General features: G+C 43.6%; 1 protein-coding gene across 1 annotated transcript; it reads left to right on the forward strand.

The window, feature by feature from the left end:
• Positions 1–863: 863 nt before the first annotated feature.
• Positions 864–25,233, forward strand: LOC120231665 (N-acetyllactosaminide beta-1,6-N-acetylglucosaminyl-transferase-like). The gene is made up of 2 exons (XM_039231853.1): positions 864–2,182; positions 24,978–25,233. The coding sequence occupies exons 1-2, from the start codon at positions 1,258–1,260 to the stop codon at positions 25,022–25,024; spliced, it is 972 nt and encodes a 323-aa protein (XP_039087784.1). The 5' UTR covers positions 864–1,257; the 3' UTR covers positions 25,025–25,233.
• Positions 25,234–27,207: the final 1,974 nt, after the last annotated feature.

Raw genomic sequence — 27,207 nt, forward strand, 5'->3', positions numbered from 1 at the left:
CAGATCTTCTAATGCGATAGGCTCACAGAGAAAAGAATAAGGAAACTGTCAAAAGGTCGCAAAGGAGAGGTGGTGATTGTGTCATTTTTTGACTCACATCAGGGAGTGACTTTTGTTCACTCTTCTCTCTACACCCCTATTTGCTGCTGGGCATGGCCATGAGCTGTTTATATATGTTATCTCATGACTGACCTGTGAAGGTGGTAAAATTCAGTTTTTACACAGGGACACTCCTCTGGAAGCGCTTGTCCACTTGTAAAGCCTCTCTCCTTGAGTTCTGGAACAATCCAGGCTGAGATAACTTTTCTCTCCTACCTCGAGAGGGTAACCAACTTGGGCTGGCGTGAAATCGACTTGACATTTCACTAACTTCAGTTCTAGCCTTAACAAAATTTTTGGGTAACCACAACCGCTCGGTTTGGGGGTATTTTTTTTTTAATTAACCTTTATTTGCCAGGTGCCCCAGTCACTTTGTGTAGTGAGTTAGGTGGTGACGTAAGTTTGCTAATGTGCCTTTTAAAGGACCTCACCTAGCAGCAGAGAAAATTAAACCCTGGAAAGAATTTGGCTCAGCACCCAGTCATATGCCTTGCTAAAACAGCACCCCCGGCCAATATAGGGAGGGGAGTGTGTGTGTGGAAAAAGACAGGGTTAAGCAATTAATTTTTAAGCACTAAATATTTATTGACAGAATATCTCTCCGGGCAGTGCTCACATGCTTAGAACCGAAGCTCTTAACTTGGCAGTGCTGTTTAAGCAAACAAAGTCAGCCAGTTGAACGCAATGATTAACAGGAAGTTGGGGAGCTGACAGTTGGCCAACCTTTGGCTGGGAGAAGAAGCGAGGGCAGAAATCGTACGGGGATGACTTGCAGAATGGTGACCTCACCCTTCAGTGATTTCAGTGTGGGGATAGGTGGACACATCAGAATCCGAGTCTTCCTGAGACGGCTTGTTTTTATGTGGTAACAGCTTACAGGTTCCCTGGAGACAGAGCGAAGCAGATCCCACCCCCCCCAACCCCCCCAGGAGCTACTTCAGAAATGTGTCACAGAGAAGGTTGAAATGAAACACAGCCGTGAATGAGCAGAAAAGAAGAAAGAAAAAGGACAAAACCGTCGACTGGAAGGGCACAGAGCAGTCGATCAGAATTGCGACTACAGAGAGCTTGATTTATGGATTCTGGAAGCCATGTAAGTTAAATATATCTGTGCTCTAATCGGATCTCAAGAGACATTTACTCACTTTCTGGCTTTGAATGATGATGCCCTGGAAACACTGTCTCTTTAGTGTGTCTCTTATCATGGCCCTGATTTTTGTATTTGTTTACAATAACGAGTTGTGGGAGGAGAGGCGTTTTCTGAGGGCATCTCTGTCGAATGCTTCCCTGTTAGCAGAAGTCTGTCATCAGGTTTTTAAGGGGAAGGTTTTTTACCCAACAGAGAATGCCCTGAAAACTACCTTCAGCGAATCTACCTGTCACGACTACGTGGCTCAAAGTCACTATATAACAGAAACTCTCTCTGAGGAGGAAGCCAGGTTCCCTTTGGCTTACACAATGACCATCCACAAAGACTTTGTCACTTTTGAGAGACTCTTTAGGGCAATTTACATGCCCCAGAATGTCTACTGCATTCACATGGATGAAAAGGCGACAGATCCATTTAAAAATGCGGTGAAGCAATTACTAAGCTGCTTCCCAAATGCTTTTCTGGCTTCGAAGATGGAGCCTGTAGTCTACGGCGGGATTTCCCGGCTCCAGGCCGACCTGAACTGCATCAAAGACCTCGTGGCCTCCAAGGTCCCATGGAGGTACGCCATCAACACGTGCGGGCAAGATTTCCCCCTGAAAACCAACAAGGAGATAGTTCAGTATCTGAAAGGATTTAAAGGGAAAAACATTACCCCAGGGGTGCTGCCTCCAGATCATGCTATTGGACGGACTAAATATGTCCACCAAGAACTATTAAACCAAAGAAATTCCTATGTGATTAAAACAGAAAAATTAAAGCCACCACCTCCTCACAACATGACCATTTACTTTGGCACTGCGTACGTGGCCCTCACAAGGGAATTCGCCAACTTCCTCCTCCAAGACCAGCATGCACTTGACTTGCTTTCCTGGTCCAAGGATACCTATAGCCCCGATGAACATTTCTGGGTGACGCTCAATAGGATTCCAGGTACGTGTGTTTCTTAGCCTTTGTTCTTATGAGTAAACATTGCATGATCCATAGTGAATAAACTGCTTTAAAAAGTAGTAAAAATAAAATGTTAATATGTCGAAGATTGTTACCATTTTAAATGTCAATTTAACAATAGTGATAGCAGTTCTGCTCATGATAAACTCATCTCCACTCCACAGATGAGAGAACTGAGGCACAGTGATTGTCAGGGCAGAGGTAGAGCTCAACCATCTGACTTGATTTGGCCGATGGGCCACGCTGCCCTCCTGGGTCCACAGACCCAATTCAAATATGCGCTACAGTTTTGAGACATGGCAAAGAATTGAGGGGAAACAGGCTGTGCATATGAAAGGATTAAACCCAATTCTCCTTTAAGTGTGATGTTCTTTACAATCAGGAGTATATCTCATAAAGTAAACTTGAGTGGCAGTTCGAACATTTTAATAATTCTTTTGCTTCGGTTGAAGCTCCAGGAGCTACATTCTCGTCCTTCAAAATGGGAGCAGGGTACGGCTTTAAAATATTTTATTTGCAAATTCTTTCCTGGAATCAAATCAGAAATTTAGAGCACCTTAAAGCAATGTGATTGCATGATGTGCTCAAGCTACCCAGCTAGTAAACCATCCTGACAATTACATAAATTAAGTCTCGTAAGCCTGGTATTCTTTTTCTTTCTTTTCTTTTTTAACGTTTGTTTATTTTATTTTATTTTTATTTATTTCTAGGAGAGAGAGAGAGAGAGACAGCATGAGCAGGGGAGGGTCAGAGAGACAGGGAGACACAGACTCTGAAATAGGCTCCAGGCTCTGAGCTGGCAGTCAGCACAGAGCCTGACGCGGGGCTCGAACCCACGAACCGCGAGATCATGACCTAAGCGAGAGTCGGACGCTTAACCGACTAAGCCACCCAGGCGCCCCAACGTTTGTTTATTTTTGAGAGACAAAGCATGAGGAGGGGAGGGGCAGAGAGAGAAGGAGACACAGAATCTGAAGCAGGTTCAAGGCCCTGAGCTGTCAGCACAGAGCCCGATGCGGGGCTCGAACTCACAAACCATGAGATCATGACCCGAGCTGAAGTCAGCTGCTTAATCGACTGAGCCACCCAGGCGCCCCAGCCTGGTATTCTTTAAAGCTGATTTCAATTAGATCTCAGTGGTTACTAAATTAACTGCACCTTCCCTGTGGTCTACGTTCTAAATGATTTGAATTATCTCAAGCCGTTTACAGTGAACTGATGCAGTCTGGCAAGTTCAATTCAAAATAGGAATTCAGATTTATCGTTCAAGGGAAATGTAACTGGAATCAATATGATGATCAGATTCATGGTTTCTAGACCTTATTGGTTCAACCCTGGATGCCTACTACATTCATCTGGAGCTTTTAAGACGACATTAAGGCCAAGTACCGTTTCCCAAAGGGCCTGACTTCTTGGGGGGACCTTGATTTAGGTGTTCATTCATTCAGTGTCCAGGTAATTCTCAGAGACAGCCAGGGCTGCGAACCATTCCAGATGCTTGTTTTAGATGTTGTTATACATAACTTCATAGATGTAGAATGCTTTTTTTTTCTCCCAACCACTTGAAAACAGCCTCTTTAGTTATTTTTAAGATTTGTTTTTAATTGAAATATAATTGATATGGAACATATTAGTTTCAGGTATAGAGCATGACTTGCTAATTGTAGATCTTGCAGAATGATCACCACTATAAATTTTATTTTTCTTGAGAACCTGTCTGTGTGTGTGATGAGAACTTTTAAGAACAGCTTTCTGAAGAGTAATTTTCAAATATATTGTTGGAGAGGAAAAATTTACCTCTTCTCTTCAAAGTTCTTCTGGCTGGTCTAAGAATTCATGTGACATAAGGGGACTTAACGGGAGGGGGAAAAACCCCAAAATTTAATTACGTGCGTGCGGAGACACAATAACGAAAGCAAGACCCCGAGAAATGAAGACTTCCAGCTTTTATACATTTTAGACAAAAAGACATAAGTCTGTGAGAAATTGACAAGACAAGATAAACTTATTTTGGGGAGCTTCAATTAGTAAGAAATTCTAAACAGGATTTGGGCTGAGGTAGTAAATTAATAAAAGTACCAAGGTTTGTTTATATATTCTTCTCTCTCTGAATTTCCTACCTCTGTTGATACAGGGAGAGTAGCTTTCACACGGGAGATTTATTTCCTGCTTTCTGGAGACAAAGGGGAGACGGGAGGGTCAGGATGTTGTTTTTGCACTGGCTCTTTCTTAAGTGACTTATATTCAAAATAATCAAAATGCCAAAATGGCCCAAAGTGGGCTGTCCTTGACCCTCACAGTACAATACACTATTATTAACTACAGTCGCCATGCTGTACATCCCCAGGCCTTATTTATTTTAAAACTGGAAGTTTGTAACTTTTGACTACCCTTACCCCTTTTGCCTACCCCACCCCCCACCTCCCACCTCTGAAAACCATCAGTTTGGTCTCTGTGTCTATGACTGTTTTGCTGGTGGTGGTGGTGGTGGTGGTGGTGGTATTTTTCCTGGATTCCACATATAAGCGAGATTATAAAGTATTTGTCTTTCTTTGTCTGACCTACTTCATTTAGCATAATGTCTTCGAGATCCATCCATGTTGTCATGCATGGCAAGATTTCATTCTTTTTAAAATTTTTTTATGGCTGACTAACATTTATATGTGTATAACACATCTTATTTATCCATGTTCCACTTATGGACACTTGGGTTGTTTCCATGTCTTGGCTATTGTAAATAATGGGGCAGTGAACATGGGGGACCCTATCGTTTTCATCTAGTGTTTTAATTTTTTCAGATTATATCCAGAATTTCAGAAAATATCCAGAAGTGGGTTGTTGGATCATAGGATAGTTCTATTTTTAATTTTTGGAGGAACCTCCATATTGTTTTTCCATGGTGGCTGCACCACCTTACATTCCTGCCAACAGTACAAGAAGGTTCCCTTTTCTCCACACCCTCACCGAGACTTCATATTTCCTGTCCTTTGATAATAGACATTCTAACAGGTGTGAGGTGATATCTCATAGAATGCCTTTTTAAATGTGGCTTCCTGAAAGCTGGAAGGGATGATGTTATAGTGATAAAGAAAGCAGGACTCAAGAAAGTGATTTGTGCGATGTAGACCATTCAGGTATAATCACCATGCTTTAAGGGAGGCATTGACAAAGCAGCTTCCAAAGATAGTGGCCAAGAAGGATAAAGGGCCAAACCCCATTTTTTTTCTCTACAAAGGACCAAGACAAACAAAAAGGATATTCGATCTGAAAAAGATTTGAAGAAGAGTCGCTATCTTCACATAAAGAAAAGATTCGTGCACTTGGAAGAAGAATCCAGGGTTAGTGGTGGGAGATATAAAAACCCATCAATCTGGGATCAGAATGGGTAGTTTCCTCAGTGGTGCACAAGCCCAAGAGACATGTAGAAACAGAGAAGGAGAAATGCTTTACAGGCGGCTCATTTATCAAGTGTTGGACAAGGTGGCCTTGTCTTTTCCACTCTGAGGGGTCTGTGGTTCTTTTTTTTTTTTTTTAATCTTTTATTTATTTCTAGGAGAGAGAGAGAGAGACAGCTGAGCAGGGGAGGGTCAGAGAGAGAGGGAGTCACAGACTGAAACAGGCTCCAGGCTCTGAGCTGGCAGTCAGCACAGAGCCTGACGCGGGGCTCGAACCCATGAACCGCGAGATCATGACCTAAGCGAAAGTCGGCTGCTTAACCGACTAAGCCACCCAGGCGCCCCTGAGGGTCTGTGGTTCTAAAGGATGATTCTAATTAGACACCCTGCCTTCTCAACCTGATTTATCTATTGTAAATGGATTTTTTTTTAACATTTATTTATTCTTGAGAGAGAGTGTGAGCAGGGGAGGGACAGAGAGAGAGGGAGTCACAGAATTCGAAGCAGGCTCCAGGCTCTGACTCATCAGCACAGAGCCCGATGCGGGGCTCGAACTCAGGAACTGCGAGATCATGACCTGAGCTAAAGTTGGCTGCCTAACTGACTGAGCCACCCAGGCACCCCTGGAAATGGATTTTTCACCTCCGGTTAGCAGTTACAGATCAGTGAAGCAATGGAAAACAAATGTACTGCTCCATGCTTTTCAAAAACTTAGAAGAGTGAGCCCTTGAAGTATTTTCTGTCTTCCAGAAAAGAAAGCCAGTGCCCCCTCCCTGGTACAGCCAGCTCATGCCTGAGTATAGGGCTTGGTCATGAGGAAGAAAAGGAACTGAAACCTTAAGTGGCTGTCTTGTTTAACTACTGCTCCTGCTGTGTGCAAATCTGAGTCAGTTCTGGTTTGAGGTCACTTCTAGTTGACATATGAATCGGCTGATTGGTTGTTTAGGACATTTCAAGATTGTTGTAGTTGACTGTAGTGATGGGGGGCTTATCAGGATTCTCAAAAAAGTAATAGTTCAGGAAAAAAAATCTCACAGACAAAATGGCCTCATGGGGAGCTAGAGCAATGCTACCCCATAGAAATATACTGTGAGCCATAAGTGTAATTTTATTTTATTTTTATTGTTTATTTTTTATTTATTTTTGACAGAGAGAGAGAGAGAGAATGAGTGGGGGAGGAGCAGAGAGAGAAGGAGCCATAGAATCAGAAGCAGGCTCCAGGCTCTGAGCTGTCAGCACAGACCCCAACGTGGGGGCTCGAACCCATTGACTGTAAGATCATGACCTGAGCCAAAGCCGGATGCCTAACCGACTGAACCAGCCAGGTGCCTCCGTAAATGTAATTTTAGATGTTCTAGTAGCCACATTAGAAAGCAAGCAAAACAAACAGGTGACATTAATTTAAGTAATATATTTGATTTAACCCCGTATACCCCAAATATCATCTGCACATGTGGCTGGTAGCTACGTACTGGGTATGCATGTACCAGGTGCCCTCCTTGCTCTGGGTGAAATGATCGGATGAGAGTAATGCCATCCAAGCAGCATTGAGAAGTCAGCCATGCTTGTGTCTCAGCATCTTCATCCCTGTTTCCTTTGCTTCTTTTTCCTCATCTGAAATTCTTACCCCTGCTTCAGAGCATCCATTCGTCTATGGTGCTTCCCCTGCCCCATGGCTTATACTTTCTGCATCTTCCCACTCTGCTAACAGATTCTGTGCTGTTCTGTTGATACCAATGTCTCACTGCAGCCCCTTCAGATATACCCAGAGTCTTACTTTGGGTCACATAGGGACGGCATGGTGAGTATCTCTGTGCTCATTTCCCATCACTTCATAGGGTGCTGCTGCCTTCTCTGTAGATGAATGACCTATATTTGGGTCTCAAGTTGTTGCAGTCAGCGTGTGTTCAGGGTGGCAGGGTCATGTGGCTTAAAGCACAAAAGGAAACATGGCCCCCTGTACGTATAGTAAGTTCCTTAAGAAATGGCAGGTGCTCTTCAGATTCTGTGTCTCCCTTTCTCTCCACCCTTCCCCTGCTCGTGCTCTGTCTCTTTCTCAAAAATAAAAACTTTAAAAAAAAAGAAGAAGTGGCAGGTCCTCTGGAACGCCTCAGAAGATAAGAACTTGTGCCGAGTTCTACAGAGGAGAAGGTGCCCATGAAGACAAAAGGGTCACAGAAAGGGGGTTCGCATATGGTCTTAAAGTGATTGCTCCCACCCCCGCCACCCCCAATAAATAGAAATTTAAAGAAATAAAGAAGTTGCCTAATCAACTTCACTAGCTGTTATGAAATTAGGGCTTCCCAGTCTTCCTGCTTCCTCTCTCTGCCTCCTTCTTTCCCCCCTCCTCTCCTCTGAACCCTCTCCTCCTCCTCCTCTTTTCTTTAATCCAATCTGCAACGAGATGGCAGATTCTGACATTTTCTTAATCTTCTCTCATAGCTGGGCACGATTTCCAATTAAGGAAAAGATCCATTTGGAGGCCCCCATTTATAGATCCATCTGTAGACACCGCCATTTTCATTCTGAGTTATTCATCTTGTGCTCACCTGGGTTGCATGGTTTTGCCTGGGTTAGGGACTCTTAGTGGGTGTTTCGTTGGTCGAATGTTCCTTGGACTTAAACATTTAAACACTGACCAACGATTTCTGCCTCACTTGCTACAGAGGAGCATTTGCAATATGAATATCATAATATGAATATGAATTCATGGGAATTCATATTAAAATATGAATGAATGAAAAAAGAAACCTGACAGCAAGTTTTGTTGGCCATAAGGTGGGGGCTGGGGGGCAGAAAGGAATGCCAAGGTGGATGCCTGGAAGGATGAAACAGAGAAAGGAAGGAAACTGGAGATCTTGGACCTGGAAGACAGACTCCTTGCTTCTCATCCCCCCCCCTCCCCGGAGCCAGTCTGTGGACCACCCCCAATGGTTTTCTGCGTCATACATGTACCCCTGTGCCCTAGGTAGGGGAGGCCTGTTGCTGTAGAGTCCATCCAGTTGACTCTACCACTATCTGATGTTGGATGATCTCTTTAGTTCCCGTCTTTGCAGAAATGTAATGCTGAGATGCCAAGCTCTTGAGAGAAGTAAATACGGGAGTCAGGGAAGAGCAGATCTGAGTCACGATGGCCCTGGGAACTCATGCTTGTGGCCCCAGTGATTGGGCTGGGATCTTACTAGGCCCAGAAGGAATTTATGTTCCTCAAATGCATTATGCTCATGTAGCTTCCAAGACCCACTGGGCATATGGGCAGACTTGCAGAGAAGGAAAGTTTGGGGAGGTAAGTCCTACTATTAGCATGAACAATCTCTTTATGTGTCTGCTAGAAAATACCAATTTTTGTCAACTTACAGGAAAGGGAATCGGTGAATGGGGCCCCTGTGAGTTCTTCTCAAGAAAATGTGATATTTTGAGAAAGTGATAAATGACATGACGGACTTCACCTTTATGTAGCTAGATTATCAAGGAAATGGTAGTATTAGTTTTATTTCTCCAGAAGAAATGGGGGCAGGGCAGGAGGAAGTGGTTCATAACCTGTGAATGATCTTTTCTGTGCTATTTTCGTCTGCCCTCCTTCCCTGATCAATGGGTTTGTTCTTGGGGTAGTCTGTGGCTCATATTCTATCCTTAATTTCCTCTTTATCCTTCCTCATGAAGTTAGACTATTTTTTCCGGGTTCTTTTCTCTCAAGAGGATAATTCAGACCTGTGTCATCTTGCTAGTTACACCCTAATAGGAACAGGGCACCTAGAAATTCAGTGTCTTCTAGAGTTTAAGTTATGGAATAGCAAGTTTACTTGTTTATGATCACCCAGCAGAACCAGGGACTAGTAGAGATTTTGACTTTCTTTTGAGTTTTTAAAACGATTATAGGGGTGCCTGGGTGGTTTAGTCGGTTAAGCGGCCGACTTTCGCTTAGGTCATGATCTCGCGGTTCGTGGGTTCGAGCCCCGCGTGGGGCTCTGTGCTGACTGCCAGCTCAGAGCCTGGAGGCTGTTTCAGAGTCTGTATCTCCCTCTCTCTCTGACCCTCCCCTGCTCACGCTGTCTCTCTCTCTCTCCTAGAAATAAATAAAAATAAAAATAAATAAATAAATAAAACGATTATAATTTCTGCCAATCCAAAATTGCCCTAAGATGTAGTTTAGTAGACTAATGTGCATTTTACATATCCACAAATATTCCTATCAAAAATAGTTGGCATGATAATGATGATGTACATGAACAAGTTTGCCTTGTTAATTATGCCATCTTCTGGGATTTCTGGGGAATAACCAGAGACATGACCCTAAATTCATTAAACTAAGATATTAATATATGGATTTAATTAATTCAATGAAAATATTAATACTTAATATTCAGAAATTACATCTCTTTCTTTGGTGACCCATCTTAATTTTATACTGAGGAAGATAAAAGTAGATTGAAGAGAAAGAAAAATTAAGGACCAGGCCTAACTGAACTGGAGTCAGCGGTCAATTAGAATGCCATTCAGACTTAAGTGGTCTGTGGAGTGTGTTGAATGAATGATCTAAAGGTCTGTTTACCCCGGGGAGTCAGAGGGTGGCTTCTATTTGCTGGTGGGATTTAAAGCAGACCTCTTGGCTCCTTGTCAGCTCTTGGAAGGATCTGGCACATTGTAGGAACTGAATGTTCAAAAAGAGGGGAAACAGAATAATTTCTTAGATACTGAGTTTTGAAGTTTTAGTGTTACTATCCTAAAACTTCTGTGTGTGACAACAAACAAACAAACAAACAAACCCCATGAACATTTGGTTTGGAAGGTGCAGGGATACTTTGCTAGAAATGGGGTATGTGGCCCATGAGGTTACCACCCCCCCATCCCCCTCTGTAGCTTTTCTTAGCCATGTCAAATGTGTACAGGCTTAAGAAGTTGGTTTCTCTTTCCTCTTATTAGGAAGGAACGTTCTGGGGCACCTCGGTGGCCTGGTCAGTTAAGCATCCGACTTCGGCTCAGGACATGATCTCACGGTTCGTGGGTTGGAGGCCCATGTCGGGCTCTGTGCTGACAGCTCAGAGCCTGGAGCCTGCTTCAGATTCTGTGTCTCCCTCTCTCTCTCTCTCTCTGACCCTCCCCTGCTCACGCTGTCCCCTTCTCTCTCTCTCAGAAATAAATTAAAAAAATTAAAAAAAATTTTTATAAAAAGGAAGGAGCGTTCTATGACTGGTTGAAAGCCTCCCACTCTGCCAGGATTCTGTCACTATAGATGGGTCCAAAGATAAATGGTCTCTCCACCCTTACTGGTGCTGTCCCCTTGTTCTGGAATGTTCTTTACTTTCTGTGCTCATTCTCAGAACTTCTTCAGATCCAGCTGAAATGTCACTTCTTCAGAGAAGACGTCCCTTCTCCTTGCCTCTCCCACAGAGGCAGCCACCCTCCCCACCGACTCTACACCTAGATGGATTCTAGTGTCTCTTACGTGCATTTTAACTATATGTGTGGATCTCTGTCTCCCACCAACCACACGCGCTCCAGATATGAGAATGTGAACTGAATGATTGGCTCCAGGACTGAGACATATGCCTAGCCCTATCATTCTGTGGGGTTCCCGTATAAGGTTGAATGAGGAGCAGATGGTCGGACAGAGGAGCCCTATTGTGCTTGTCTAATACAAGATTTTCTACAGATGAGGACAATTCTTGAGCTTTGCAGAAAGTTTATTTTCTTTTAAATTCTGGTTCAGCTTTGAAAGCAGTCCACAAGGCAAGGGTCCTGTCCCCCAGCTTCCTACCTCCTTTTCCAAAGGATACACCAATTCTCAATCCATTGGAAAACACTCTTGGAGTGTGGTTGGCCTGTGGGGGTTCTTAGCCATCGGATTGCTAAGGTCAGCATAATTTACTTACATATTTTGGAGATTGAAGTTGGACCTTTCAGTTCAAGTCTGGGAAAGCAAAATCAACAATTAAGGGAATTTGCCGGGGTCATTTTGGCCTTCAGAGGCTTTAAAATATCCAGAAAATAGGGACACCTGGGTGGCTCTGTCGGTTAAGCTTCCACCTTTGGCTCAGGTCACAATCTCGAAGTCTGTGAGTTCAAGCCCCACGTTAAGCTCTATGCTATCAATGCAGAGCCCATTTAGGATCCCTCTCTGCCTCTTCCATGCTCTCTCTCTCTCTTAAAAATAAACTTTAAAAAATAAATAAAATATCCAGAGAATATAGGTAAAGTAGTTTATTTGACTACAAGTTGAAGTCTCTGTATAATCACGAGGCTGTAAACAGATCCTTTGACCTTTATGCTAGGTCCTCCCCTGGGCCCTTCTTTTCCTGGAGAAATTCTGATTTTATTTGAAGGATGGAGCTGAGTTTACTGTCTACTGTGAACCTTTACCAGCCCCAGCCCCAGGCTGAATCCACCTTTGTCCTCTCTGCCCCGGCTACTCTGTTTTTACCAAATAGATAGCCCTTATCTTCTCTTTCAGTTTTGTCATTTTTTGCCTGGCCTGATGGAATGCAGTCCTGGGGGTGCCTGAGAGCTTTCCCTTTTGGCCAGCCTCAACCCACACGGAGCTTGGTGCTGGACTGAATCCGACTCACCTTACGTTGTCTCTACGAAATAAATAGGCTGTTGCTTTCAGGCAAATCCAGAAGGTTCCTACCGTCCGTGTCCCCACAGCATCCAAGAGGCTGACAGCATTGCCAGCTGCTTGGTCACCCCGGGTGTGGGTGCTGTAAAGCCTTTCTAGAAGGAATGAGTCCTTATAAGGTCAGGCACTGGACAGATGACCTTTCCTTTCCCCCTACATTCACAGCTTTGTTGAGGCATTATTCACATATCGCAAAATTGAGGTATGCAATTCAGGTGTCTAGTTCACACACCAAATTCCCCCCACTTCAAGTCTTCAACTCAATGAGTTTCAGTATATTTACAGACTTGTGCAACCATGACCCTGTCTAGTTTAGACTATTTTTATCCCTTCAGGTGCATTCACAGCCACTTTTTATTTTCACACCCAAACTCGACTTTTCTGTCTGTCTGGATATTCAATACAAATCAAATTATATATGTTTTTTCATGTCTGGCTCTTTCTACTTTGTGTGCTATTTTGATTCAGTGCTTTCCTCTTTTATATGGGTGACCTACTATTCCATAATAGGGTTGTAACACATTCTGTGTATTCGTCCGTTGGTGGACATCTGGGTTGCGTCCACCTTTTGGCCACTAGGAATGATGCTACTGTGAACACCTCCTGAGGGAGTCTTTGCATAGACGCGTGTTTTCTTTCCTCCTGGGTAGATTCCAAGAGTGAAACTGCCAATCCGTATGGTAACTCTCTGTTTGGAACTTTGAGGAACTGCCAGCTGGTTTGCAAACCAGGTATAACATCTTCACGTTCCCACCAGCCGTCTGCAAGTGTTCCAATTACTGCACATCCTCACTGACACTTCTTACTACCTATCCTTTTTATTCACACCATTCGAGTAGGTGTGAAAATGTGCTGGGATTTATATTTGCACTACTCAGATGAACAACAACGTTGAAACCCTGTACGTGTACTTGTTGGCCTTTGGTGTATCTACTTCGGAGCGGATGAACTACCTTTTGAACATTATTTCTTTGAATCTCGGTATTACGGCAATCCTTTTTTTTTTTTTTTAATGTTTTATTTATTTCTAGGAGAGAGAGACAGCATGACCAGGGGAGGATCAGAGAGAGAGGGAGTCACAGACTCTGAAACAGGCTCCAGGCTCTGAGCTGGCAGTCAGCACAGAGCCCGACGCAGGGCTCGAACCCACGAACTGTGAGATCATGACCTAAGCGAAAGTCGGACGCTTAACCGACTAAGCCACCCAGGCTCCCCTTACGGCAATCCTTTTTTATAGACAAGGACATGAAGGTGTGGAGAATTTGTGGTATTTGCCCAAGGATTGCACTACCCAGCCTGGAAGCGCCAGAGTCAAGATGGTTAAATCTGTTTTGAAGATGGACTGGATTAAGAGACGAAATTGTCCAACACTGAGTTAAGGACACACGGCTTGGCCAAAATGTTAGAGTTTCTGCCTTCTGAATCCTCTGACTAAGCAACCGGCTAAGACTTCTTTAAAAAATAAATAAGGCGAGGCATCTTGCTAGCTCAGTTGGTGGAGTCAGCTTGATCCCCTGGTCATGAGTTCGAGCCCCATGTTGGGTATAGAGACTGTTTAAATACACATAAAAAAAAATCTTTAAAGAATAAGTAAAGCAACTCTTGTAATTGAGACGCTGTTCTAATATGCGGTTGCGGTGAGATGACCCTTTTTCTCTGGAGTTATGCAGACCATAATTCCTCTTCTTTCTAAGAATCGAATGACTGCAATTCCTTCCTTTCTAATAAAACCCTGTTGGTTATTTCATCCATGTCCTTATCTTTGCTCTTCTTTATAAGGGAGAGGAAGGGTGTGTGTGGGAATCCTAGTTAGTGTTTCTACAGCTTTGAGTTTTCGTTCCTTCCATTTCTCAGGAGTCACCCCATGGTTGTGGTCTCCATTTGGGGGGAGGGGGCGTGTACTGGTCTCTGCCGGCTGCATTCGACCACCAAAAAACCAAGGAAGGGTGGTGTTTAAATCCACTTGAGTTTGCTGCTTCAAATACTAATTCTTGTGTTACTGAACTTGACAAGTTTAGGGCAGTGTCTGACAGGGTTTCACATTCATTTTTTACCTCGGAGGATTCATAAATGTGGCTCTGTAAGTGGTCTTCTCCTTATTAGGAATGAAGTGAGCTTCAAATTCCTACAATCTGTGCAATGCTGACTAACCTTCTTCTAGCCTTGGTGAAAAGTCGTAACCATTTTATGGAAGGTAGAGCCACCCTTGTAGAATTTTCCATTCAAATGCTAAGCCGCGTGCAGATGTTTTTTGCTCCTCTGGGGACTTTACAGGGGTCGGTCCTGTTCTGGGAGACTCCAATGTCATGTCTCATGAATCAGGCAAAAGCTAGGTTAAGGCTCCCATTTTCTCACTCTGAAGCCATAAAAAGGAAGGTTGAGATAGGAGGGGAAAGGAAATCAATGACAAAGCAGGATTGGGGACAAAATTACTCACAATGATAAGTCACTGTTGCCAAAACGTGGGTCCTGAGAGTAGAGACCTTGACTCATTCTGAAGGTCATAGGGCCCAGCATGGCCGAATGCAGAGTGCAGCTGGAAACAGCTCAGCCTTTTTCCAAGGTGTGTAGAGTGCTTTTAGCTTCTTCCCCAACTGTCTCCTGTAACAGCAACCTCTTTCCTTGTTATATTTGTGCTCACAGCTGTGCCTTTGTGTGACACTGTGTTGGCAATGGTCACAGACAGGCTGCATGTGGATGTCACACCAGCATGTATAGCACACAAGACCCCGGGCCGGATACCTCTGGCTGAGAGAGCAATATATATTTTTTTTTTTTACTGGTGCCAGACAAATGATTGCTTTCAATATATATCATGGGGTAAAAACTGGGGGGAAAGTATTCCCTTAATATGCCATCCCACAGTAGATCCTAGATTTCAGAATCTCAGAGGGGCAAAGTTTCCATTTGCTCATAAAATGTAGGGAAGAGCTGAACCCAAGAGTGGCACATCGATCTTCAGGTGGCATCATAATCCTCTGTTAACTCTATAAAATGGGGATATTCCCACATTCTAGACAGCCCCAACATTGGCAGTCTGGTTGATGTCAGTAACGCACATTTTATCAAAGAAAAAATTCTGTAGAACAAATGCTTTCTCAAGGAGAAAGCAGAAACACTTGATATTGATGCTTCATTGAGTGAGTCATTTATTTTTTTCAAATTTTAACGTTTATTTATTTTTGAGAGAGAGAGAGAAAAACAGAATCCGAAGCAGGCTCCAGGCCCTGAGGTACCAGCACAGAACCTGACGTGGGGCTAGAACTTGCAAACTGCGAGATCATGACCCGAGCTAAAGTCAGACGCTTAACCGACTGAGCCACCCAGGCACCAGAGTGGGTCATTTAAATGTCACAAAAACCCTCTGAGGGAGATAGATATTACTTCCTCCAACTTGCCGATGTGGAAACTGAGGCCTCAGAAGGTAAAATGACAATCTGGGTTTGTTTGACCCCTAATTCAGGACCAGTCGAATCCACCATGTTGCCCTGCAAAAGCTCCCACAGCTGAAGCAGTGTTTAATGGAAGCATGACGGGGCGGAGGGGGGGGGGAGAGAGAGAGAGAGAGAGAGAAACCAAAAGCCAGACTCTTAACCAAAGAGAATAAACTGATGGTCACCAGAGGGGAGGTAGATGGGAGAATGGGTGAAATGGGTGATGGGAATTAAGGAGTGCACTTGTCATGATGAGCACTAAGTAAAACCAGTGAATCGTTGAATCACTCTATTGTACACCTGAAACGAATACAACACTCTAGGTGAACTCTACTAGAATTAAAATTTTAAAAACCTAACCACAAAGATACTCTCCTACATGACTGTAGCGCAATAAGCCAGTGACACATCACCACTTTTTCAACCACAGATCCCATTCCAGTCTTACTGGTTATACTAACAATGTCCTTCACGATCAACGCTCTCCAACTGCCCTTAGCTGTCCTACCGCTTGAATCTCCTCAAATTTGAAACAATTTCTCTGTCTCTCTGTGTCCTCCCACATCTTATCATTTTTGAAGAGTGTAGTCCTGCTGTTTCCTTATGATTAATTCAAGTTCTGCCTTTGGTAGAGATACCAAAGAAAGAATGCTGTGGAAGCAGGGAAAGTTAATTTGTTCTAGTAGTAGTGATGTTAACTTGTGTCATTGGGTAAGGTATTGCCTGCCAACTCTCCACTCTAAAGTCAATAAGATTTTGTACTTACTACTAAGTAACTGATAAGTATTTGTGTGGAGACAGTTCGAGACTACTTAGAGATCTGTTCTTCATCAGACGTTCACTTCCCAGTTCCACCACCCACTGATGGCTCTTGCCTGGCTCAGTTATTGCTGTGTGGTTGCCAAATTATGATTATTTTTCCAATTCCCTCCTTGTATGTTTATTAGTTGACATCCATCTATAAGGTAGAACCTTCTCTTCTTCCCATGTGTCTGTTTGTTCATATCCCTGTGGACATGGATTCCCATTTTACTCACTGGGTTTCAATCCATTACAATTTTTAGTTATTTTTCTGCTGAAATTAACCTGGGCTTAGCCACTGGGGGCTCCTTCAAGCTGGCTTTTGTGTCCCTTCAACATGTCGCCATTATTCTTTGAGAACTTCCTTACTTCTACTTAACCTGCCTTGAGATCAGTCATTTTCTTCAAGGAAGCCTGGTTCCCTTTCACAGAGAATAAATTTAGAAGCCAAGGTCTGGACATTCAAGTGCATTATGACTTCTATGTTCTTTCAGGGCTCCGAGCTAGGAAAAAATACACATGTATGTGTACACATAACGTCTGTATACACATATGACACACTCTCACATGTGTGCATTCTCAAACAAGTACTCCAAATCACTCACACATTCACACACACATACCCATCTACATTTCAGGTTTTCAAATAGATATTACAACCAAAGTTCACACTGAGATCTCTAGTTCTAGTCCAGCAACTCGGTTTATTCCCTACACTTCTCCCCTAGCAGTGAGGAACCCAGCTCCAGTTCACCTCAGTGTCTTCACTGATTTCCTTGCTTCTGCCCTGTGAAGTCTGTCCTCCTCAGAGTGCTCAGCTCAACCCCCCACCCCACAACCTGCTCCCAGCATCCACCTCCCACCGGCCACAGCTTTGGCTCCTGGGAGAGACCAAGGAGCTCTGAATGAATTTTGACACTTTCATAAACGGACTCGTATTGGGAGGCAGTTCAATATGTCAATACGTAAAATACAAAGTTTGGCTCCAGCTCTACCTGATGTCATGACCTTGGGTAATCTGTTGGGCCTCTCTGAGTCTTACTTGCTCATCTGTAAAATGGGGGTAATAATGGTCTTACTTCACAGGGTTGCTGTGAGCCTTGAATGATGCTCTACGTGAAAGTGACAGAAGATTTGGCGCCTGCCGACTATTATCTCAGTGTTAACTTTTATTAGTGTTGTGTGGGTTGGAGTCCCAGCAGGAAACCGACAGCGTACTTATAAATTAGGCTAATCAAGAGAGACTCACCGCCGGGACTATTTCTGAAGGTGTGAGCAGAGCGGAGGGAAACTCTAAGGGGTATTACAATACCCAGGGCGAATAATAGTGGAACTTTTACCATTTCTAAACCTGAAACGGGTGGTTGGAAAAAGTGCTGTGGCCAGGGGCCCTTTGAGAAGAACTTCAGTTCAAAGGAGTCAGTTCTGCTATGGTTGGTGAGAAAGGAGCCGGGGAGCCAGCACCTTGGGCCGGGTCTCACGGGCAAACCCAACAGGAGCCAGAGCTGCCTGATACACTCCCTCTGTGTCAGCCCTCCTGAAAGGTGGAGAACAGATGGAGGGATCTACAAGGGCCAAATGGAAGGTGCTTGGCTGGCTCAGTCGGTAGAGCATGTGACTCCTGATCTCAGGGTTGGTAGTTCGAGCCCTACATTGGGTGTAGAGATTACTTACAAATAAAATCTTTTAACATATATAAATAGGGGCGCCTGGGTGGCTCAGGCAGTTGACTGTCCAACTTTGGCTCAGGTCATGACCTTGAGGTTCGTGAGTTTAAGCCCCACATTGGGTTCCCTGCTGTCAGCTTGTCAGTGCAGAGCCTGCTTCAGATCCTCTGTTTCTTTCTCTTTTGCTCCTCCCTGCTTGTGTTCTGTCTCCCTCACCCACCACCAAATATATATATGGACACCTGGGTGGCTCAGTGGGTTAAGCGTCTGACTCTTGATTTCGGCTCAGGTCATGATCTCATGGTGCGTGAGATCGAGCTCCATGTCAGGCTAGGCACTGACAGCGTTGAGTCTGCTTGGGATTCTCTCTCTCCCCCACTCTCTGTCCCTCCCCTGCACACATTCTCTCTTAAAATAAATAAATAAAAATAATATATATAATGTATTATATTATATATAATATATAAATATTATTTTTATTTATATATATTATATAATAATAAAAGGGCCAAATGGAAGCTATTCAACTCCATTATTCAAGTTGCAGGGTAGGGGTATGTTTTGGTAAAACTGGTAACTGATTCTGATGGAATTCTTTCAATAGTGTACCAAACCCTTGTCAATATATCAGTCATGTGGATGACCTCAGACCTAGTCTTCCTGAGAAAGGAACGCTTAAAAAAAAAAAAAAACTTAGCAAAAGTCACGGGGACAGCAGGTATCTGAGGACTGTGAAGGGCTGGGGATCCAGGAAACATGAGACAAGATCTGAGCACCTGGTGTTCCCAAGTCAGAATGGAGGAGGAAGAAGTGCCTGGGCTCGGGAAATTATTCTCTGCAGAAAGAGAAGAGAAAGGGATGGTTCACAGGGCCTCTAGGGCTCCAGATTATTACCAGGTACCTGGTAATTCATTGAAGAGCCAGGCCTCGGGAACCCATTTCATCTGGGCCAGAAATTCCCTGGATCATGCCTTCTGCTTGTGACCAGTCAGAACATGTAGAAATGTGGTCACCTGAAGAGGGGACTGGAAAGATGGAGTTTAGAAGTCAATCGTGATATAAACCATAAGGGAAAGATTTGTCCAGATGGTTTTCCTGAGCTATAGGAAAAAGGTGTTGAAAGGAAAGGAAAAGAATTGTCATATTGTTTCTGGCTTAGGTGCATTTTCAATACTCCTGACCGATTGAATGCAAGAGTAAAAACAATTGTTGGAGAAGGGAATGCATGTGTCTTATTGGAAATGAACCCACCTCCCCTTCATTCTCATGATCTCTCCAGGAAGCCCATCTGAGTGCTGATGCCATTCCTGGACCTGCCTAATAATCCAGTCCAGGGTCACCCCTCCCTACTGAGTGACCCTGGGCTTGAAGGTCCCTGAGTCTCAAGTCCTCGTCAAGCAGGTAGGGGTGATAGCCCCAAATGCCAGCTACCTGCTCAAGTATGTCATTCATACTTCTTGGTGCCCCAGTAAAATATACATTCTGCTTGTCTATGTGGGTCCCCCCTCCATCCTCATCTGCTTCACATTAAAAGTACCTTAAAGGCTGACATTCAGTTGTGTGCTGATGAGCACAAAGGGGATGTGAATTATTGACCTCCTGTTCTGTTTTCCCTTGGCTCCGTTTCTTCTGGACATTGTTCACTGGTAAGAAGAAGAGGCGATTGGTTGGGTCATAGCTGAGCGTGGCTGGTGTCAGGAACCAGAGGGGAAACACCCTTAGCAGTCAGGTTGCTTAAGGAACAAGTAAGTGAGCTCCAGTACGTGGTACTGCGGAGTATTTGGTTACAGGTGATAATAACTCGTGAATGTTCATTATACCAGGACTCCTGATCCCCACTCACCTGGAAGATTCCCTTGGCAGAGTTTTTCTGGGGGGAGGACCATGATTCATTTCATTCATTCATTCATTCATTCATTCTTGGTGAAGAATTTTATAACACAGGAAAGTGCACAGATCAATAGTGTTCAGCTCAACGCAGCTTCCCAGTTGAACACACGCAAGTAACAGCCACCGAAACACAGAACATGACGAGCATCCCAGTCACTACCCTGACGTCTAACCCCATAGATGACTTTCACCTGTTTTTGTCCTTTATTGTTGGGAGCTGTTTCTGACCTCATAAATTGAGAATGCTCCTTGTGAGGTTAAGGCAAATTTGCACGGTCTCTTGCCATCAGATGGCGACCGATATCCACCCCCACTCAATTATTTCTGCTTGAGTACTGACCCCCAAGGTACCTTGTTGATTGATATCGGAAGTAACTGTCACCTTATTCTGGCCCTGGTATGATGATTGCACCCCGTGAAAGAAATTATTGCAGGAACCTCTCCCTTTGTGATTATGGGAACAGACATCTGTCTCTGGCAGGTCCTGTTCTCCATGATACTTCCCTTGATCTGATCTATTATCTTTGTTTCTCCTTCCAGGTAGCAATGTCCTTACTAGATGGACTGCATAATTTTGTCAGTAATTATAGCTTCCTTTTCTTATAAATATCGGTCTGATCCTTGGAGCCATGTTAATTGTCCTTTGTCTCTTTATTATATATTCTAAAAATATATAATAAAAAAGGGGGAGACGTTGGGAGCCGCACCGGCCTCGCTGGGTGACAGTCACAGCGAGGAAATGGCAGCGTTTGCACAGCTCCGGCCATGAGAAGCGAAACTGGTGTCTCCTTCTGCCACTACTGGCTCATGTTGGAAATAAGTCTGCGGTTATTGACCAGGCCTCACAATGTTCCAAACCAGACCAATATTCCCCACACAGATTCCTCATAAGGAAAAGCATATTCCTGTTGCTTCAAATGAAATTTTAGATGAAAGCACTGTGGATGATTGTCCAAAGGCTCCTCCTAGGGGCCTTGTAGATCTAAGACTTAGATAATAAAGGGGGTTAAGAACACAAGAGTTACAAAGCCTGGCCCTGAGACAAAGAGCCTAATTTAGAGTTAAGGAACAGATAAGGGCAGAACTTAAGTAATACTTATACCTTTTCTAACTGGTGATGTACGGCAGTCCCTTCCCTGAGGCCTACTTTCCACAAACACCCTCCCTTACACTGGCAGCTGGGATGAGTATAGATAAAGAGTAGCTAAAACATAACCCAAAAACAAAGGCTGACACATTTAGGGCCTCCATGGGGTTTACATATTCAGCATCAAGTCAAAAAAGTTTCCACAAACAACTTATTAACCAGCTCAAAAACATTCATCCTCTTGTGAGGCAGACAAAATGACTCCTGGCCTATCTATATACAACTTCACCTATGTCCTAATCCTAGCGGTATTAACTTAGAACAAATATGTATTTATCCTGTTTTTCACTAAGAATACCCTCTTATTTCTGTAGTTGTAAGATTTACTCAGCCTCACTATGATTGGAGTAGTTCTGCAAGAATACTTCTGTAAAACCTGCTTCTGTACACTTTCCAAAGCACCTTACCACAAAGAGTTATCCATTGTAAAAATTCCTTTTTCTGATGTCATGTTATCATTTGACCTATAAATAAAGACACCAAAACCGACAGGACAGAGATGCCTGCCTGGTGATGAGAAAGAATCTCGGGGCTTTCTCACTCTTACTCTCGCCGACACCGTCCATCCTTCAGGGACCCCTGGACTGGCTGGAATGGGTCTCCAGCACTTTCCAGACATGGAAATATACAACATGTACTCTTTTTCTGTCTGCCTTTCTTTTTTGCTCAATGTTGTGTTTGTGAGATTCATTCACTTTGTGGGTGGCAGGCAGTTATATATATATATTTTTTCAGGTAGTTATATTTTTTCATTCCCATTGCTGTGTAGAGAATAGGAGGTGCACGAGGTAAGGAGGGATGATTTTGCCCCCCAGGGACCATTTGGAGATACGTGGAAATATTTTTGGTTGTCATACCTTGCAATGGGGTGGGGGGTGCAAGGAAGCTACTGGCACTTAGTGGGTAGAGGCTAGAGATACCGCTAAATATCCTACAAGGCAAGGGACAGCCCCACAACAAGGTACATTCAACCCAAAATACCAGTAGTGCCGAGGCTGAAAAACTCTGACGGCATTTGGGTTGGTGGGCATTTGGGTCTATTGTGAATATGGCTGCCATAGATACTGAAATGCATGTCCTTTGATAAACATGTATGCACTTCTGTTGAGGAAATCTCTGAGAAAGACCGTCCTGGGTCATAGGACCCACCTGTGCTCAACTTTGGTAGATACTGCATTTTCCAGAGTTGTGTCCATTCACACTTTGACCAGCAGTACATGAAGTTCAGGGTGTTTAGCACCTGCACCAATATTTCACATTTTCTGCCTTTCTCTCTCTCTGGTTGTATTTTTTTTTTTTAAGTTTATTTACTTAGAGAGAGAGGGCATGTATGTGTGAGTAGGAGAGAGGCAGAGAGAGAGAGGGAGAGAGAGAATTCCAATCAGGCTCCACGCTGTCAGCACCAAACCCAACACAGAGCTTGATCCCACGAACCATGAGATCACGACCTGATCCGAAATCAAGAGTCGGACACCCAGTTGACTGAGCCACTCAGGTGTCCCTGGTTCTTGTCTTTTAATCTCTTTTCCTACAGCCTTCCTCTAATTCAATTTATGGCATGTTAGATACCCAAAACATTAGTGTTTGTCAGTAAATAATCCTGTTCCATATTTTGTGGAAGACTAGGATTATGCACAGGTGTGCTTGCTGTAGATGGTAAATTAGACAAGGCATTTGGGGCAGGACTCCTCACAGTTAGGGTTTTTCTCACTTACGTAGCAGTACCAACACCTTTCTGTGCATCCATGTTCTTCCGTTCTTCCTGGGGGTGCTGATACACTTTCCATAGGAAGTTTCTCAAAGGATCAGATCATTCACCATTCCAGTTCCTGTTTATTAAGTTTTCTCAAATCCTACAGTATTGTTTTTCCCGAACATAGGCTGTTTGTTTTGTTTTACAGCGTATTGCCTTGTCACAGGCAAACAGATCAGGTAGCGTCATGGAGGAAAAACAAAATCAAAGAATTCTAGTGTTTGATCCATTGGTTCTCAAAGGTTGGTCCCAAGAGCTCGCTAGAAATGCAGATTATTAAGTGCCTCCTGGAAGTTACTGACCTTTTGCAAGGCCCTGCAGCCTGTATTTTAACCACCCCTCCAGGTGATGGGATGCTTGATGGAAGTTTGCATACTTTCGATCTGGACAATCCTTATCCCCAAACCACTAGGCACACCTAGTTTGGGCTGAATATTTTTAGAAACAAATGCTTTGGTTTTTCCAGAGTTAAGCAATTCACTTCCACATGTAAATTCAGTGGTAAGTTTCATCGGTGGTCATTGGCTGTGACTTCTTTGGAGTCATTTATTTTTCATCGACTAAGCCTCCAAATACCAAGCTCTTCATATTTCTAATTGTTACATTCATGCGACGGGAAGATTGCCTCCTATCGGCGCATGCTTGGACATTTGCCTATTTGAATGTGTATAGACTGTCCTCTGCAAGTATTTGCTTAGCACTCATTAGCATCCAGGAAGTGTTTCCATGATACCTTCACTCCATCAAAATCAGATGCAGATAATTTCCCCTTACACCATTGTGATATGGTCTATCTAAGATGACCATCCGCTGAACCTGCTTTCTAGTTTTTAAGATTCTGCATATTAAACTTCTTCCCTCCTCTGAAATGAGAGTTTTAATAATGTTTTGGGTTCCATGATCCAGACAACAGCTTCTTCTGTTGCTAATTAGATGAAGGGTATAGAAAGCAAAATGATTGGGTCTCAGGAGAAGGTGGAGTCTCCCCAGTGAACCCCATCAGAGGACTCTTCAGTTACGGGAGAATTGTTGTTTTAAAGATGTGCTTTGGAAATGTCTCCTTTCTTCTCTCTGACTTCATGATCATTATGAAAAACACAAACAAAAACCTCCATTGACAAACTATCCAGCCCCCCAGTACAGAGTTATGTAGCTGGCTGTCCAAAGTGAATTGGATTGTCTACATTCTCTACTTTCCTGTGAATTACTCTTAGCCGTAGGGAAAAACATAAATCTCTCCATTTTCTTTTTTTAAAGTTTAGTGATTTATTTTGAGAGACAGAGAGACAGAGAGAGAGAGAGAGAGACAGAGAGAGAGAGCAGGGGAGGGGCAGAAAGAGAGGGAAAGAGAATCCCATGAACCATGAGATCATGACCTGAGCCAAAATCAAGAGTTGGACGCTTTGCCAACTGAGCCACCCAGGTGCCCCCCCCTTACATTTTATAATTAAGAATGAATCCCTGAGTCATTTGGCCTGCTTCAATAACAAAGGAAACCACACAAAAATGACCTTCCAAAGGACAGCCATCAGCAAACCCAAGAAATATAATCTCACCTCATTCACCTAACCTTTTCTGCCAGTCTGACTTAGGCTCCCAGTGTTAGCTCAACAACCTTCATTCTGCGTTACTTAACACTTTGAATGTAGTATGCCTGCTGCTCAAGTCTGGATCCCCTCAATGTCTTTCCCAACTAAAGGACACAGTTAATTGAGAATGGAAAAACAAGTCCCATAACAATCATGAGAGTATAATGAAGTTTGCATAAGTACATGCAATTAAACAAAGAAAAGGTGTGTGAGGAAGTGCAAAAGCAGCCCAGTGCTGATGTGGTACATTCAGAGGTAGGTCTCTCGAGGTGTGTGTTGAAACTTCAGAGTGAAGAAAGGACTATCGGAACAGTAAAATCACACGTCTGGGGAACTAGAACATCTACTTAAAAGAAAAAATCATGGAGAGCTCTCCTAGCTTATGCTGTTCTAATACATAAATTAAAACAGTGGGTATAAATTAAAATAGAACTAGAAGTAGAAATCTATATTATACGTTTTAACAGTCTTTTCCTCATCACTAGATCCTGGACCCATTAAACAAGCATTGAACACAACGTGTGCCAAATGACCCACTTGCTGGGACACAAAGGGAAGGCTCTTAGAGTTGCTGGACCACAGGAGGAACAGAGGGAGAAAGGAGAAAGCCCCTGCTGTCCTTCAAGTCACCTTCTAGCTACGACTGGTACTCTGAGGTCATGGCTCACTGATAGGAAGGTTTTTATCTGCTGCTATGCCAGTGAAGTTCTAGATTCACAACCCTGCCTGGGAAATTTCTCCACATTGGGCTTTCTTATTTTGGTGTCCTTGCTCCCTCTTGTAATTTCTCCAGCTGGAGTGCCTTCTCCATATTCGGAGTGTGGGATACACGCATTGGAAGCGCTTTCTAACCATCCCAGCTTCAAGGAAGTTTTTTTTTTCCTCCTCTGAGCTCCCATTGCATTCGGCGGATGTCCTCTTGTTTGGAACTGATCCACACTCTTCTGTTTTGTTGGTTATGTATTTTCAGCTGAATGTATTTTGAATCCTAGTGAAGACACAGTTTCCTGCAGGACAGGGGTCATACTCCACACTTCCTGGATTTGTCACTGCTGCTCGGTGGGCTCACCTGACACGTCCTGAATTACAGCCCGTTTTCGCCAGAAGGGACCGTAGAGAACATCCTTTTTTTTTTTTTTTAAGTTTACCTATTTATTTCAGAGAGAGAAAAAGACAGAGAGTGCACACATGCCAAGTGCAAGAGTAGGGAAGGGGCAGATAGAGAAAGAGGGAGGGAGAGAATCCCAAGCAGGCTCTGTGCTGTGCGTGCTGAACCCCGTGTAGGGTTCGATCTCGCAAACCTTGAGATCATGACCTGAGCCCAAACCAGGAGTCCGATGCTTAACCAACTGAGCCACCCAGGCGCTCCTATTAATATCATTATGAATGTGTGTAATATGCATTTATGGGCTGACGCATACTTTGTCACCATGGTTTATTTTGCTCTTACCTTTCCTCCTGTTCTTCTATTGCCACGTGTTGCCCAGGAGGGCTCCTCCACCTAAACATGTCTTTGGTGGTGCTTTTTTTGCAGTAACATGAAGGCCAAGTTCTTCGTGCAAGGTCTTCTACGACTGCCTGGTTAGCCACAATTTCTGTTGTGCTGCCGCCTTCAACTCTTGAGATCTTGGGTCGGTGGACAAAGGCCACCCTGCCCCTTCACATGAGAAGGCTAATGGTACTGGGGTGTCAGAGGATAATATGCTTTTGCCCCTTTGATTATTTCTTTATTTCATAGAGATTCTGAGTCTTCTATCATTTCCAGTAAGGGTTACTGTCTTTCGTCTCGCAGCTGGGTTCTACATAGCTCCATCACCGAAAACATTCTTGAATAATGTACAAAAAAATAAAAAACTTCTGAGTGGAATGAAGAGCCAGCTTTGAAGGTGGCCCAAGGGAGGGTAAGCACGTCTAGCCCGATTAATTGGCTAGTTCAGGAATAACTACTTGCCAAGGGAACCAGGAGATTTGGTTGCTAGGCCTGCGGATGCCAAACTGGTCACTGCCTGCAGTCAAAGGCACGTAGGGAAGGACGGCTGAGCTGTTCAGTCTCAGTAGTGAAAAAAACCACCCGGTGTCTGTTCTGGGTTAACAGGTCTTATGGCCTATTAGGAGATTAGGAGCATAAGCTAATAGTTACAGGCTTTCCCTGTTGCAACGTGAAGTTTCTTAAAAAGTTCTTCTGTGGGTTTTTTTTTTTTTCTAAATACCAGAATCTGTGAGTGGGGAACATTGGCCCAAGGACAGCCAGAAGGGCAGAGAGGAAAAACAGCTATATTTTTAACACACAAACAATGCCATTCAAGGTAATAGATTGAATACAGAAACATTGGGATAGCTCCTAATTTGGCTGGTGTGCATTTATTTCTTAATATGATGGCATTATAATGTCAGTCCCCTACGGCTGTGTAGATCTGAACCCTGTGTTATTGGCCAGTTGGAAACAACAATGTAAACAGACTCCACTGGCCTAATTAAGTTATGCATGTGTACCCTGAGCACTTTATCAGACTGCAAATATATTAATATTCATTCTGAGCCAAAAGGCTTTGCCAAATGAGATACCGAAATTACTGTCTGTTGTTTTGAAATAAAATATACAATAAGCTCATATTTAAAGGCATTATTTGGAAAAAGAGAAGCTTGGGATTGAGTTTTCCATTATCGTGCACTCTCGATCTTTTCCTTTGCTCTGTTCTGTGGAAGACACTAAGA

The sequence above is a fragment of the Hyaena hyaena genome, unplaced genomic scaffold, assembly GCF_003009895.1.
Source record: "Hyaena hyaena isolate Hyena2069 unplaced genomic scaffold, ASM300989v1 scaffold_60, whole genome shotgun sequence".
Classification (NCBI taxonomy): domain Eukaryota; kingdom Metazoa; phylum Chordata; class Mammalia; order Carnivora; family Hyaenidae; genus Hyaena; species Hyaena hyaena.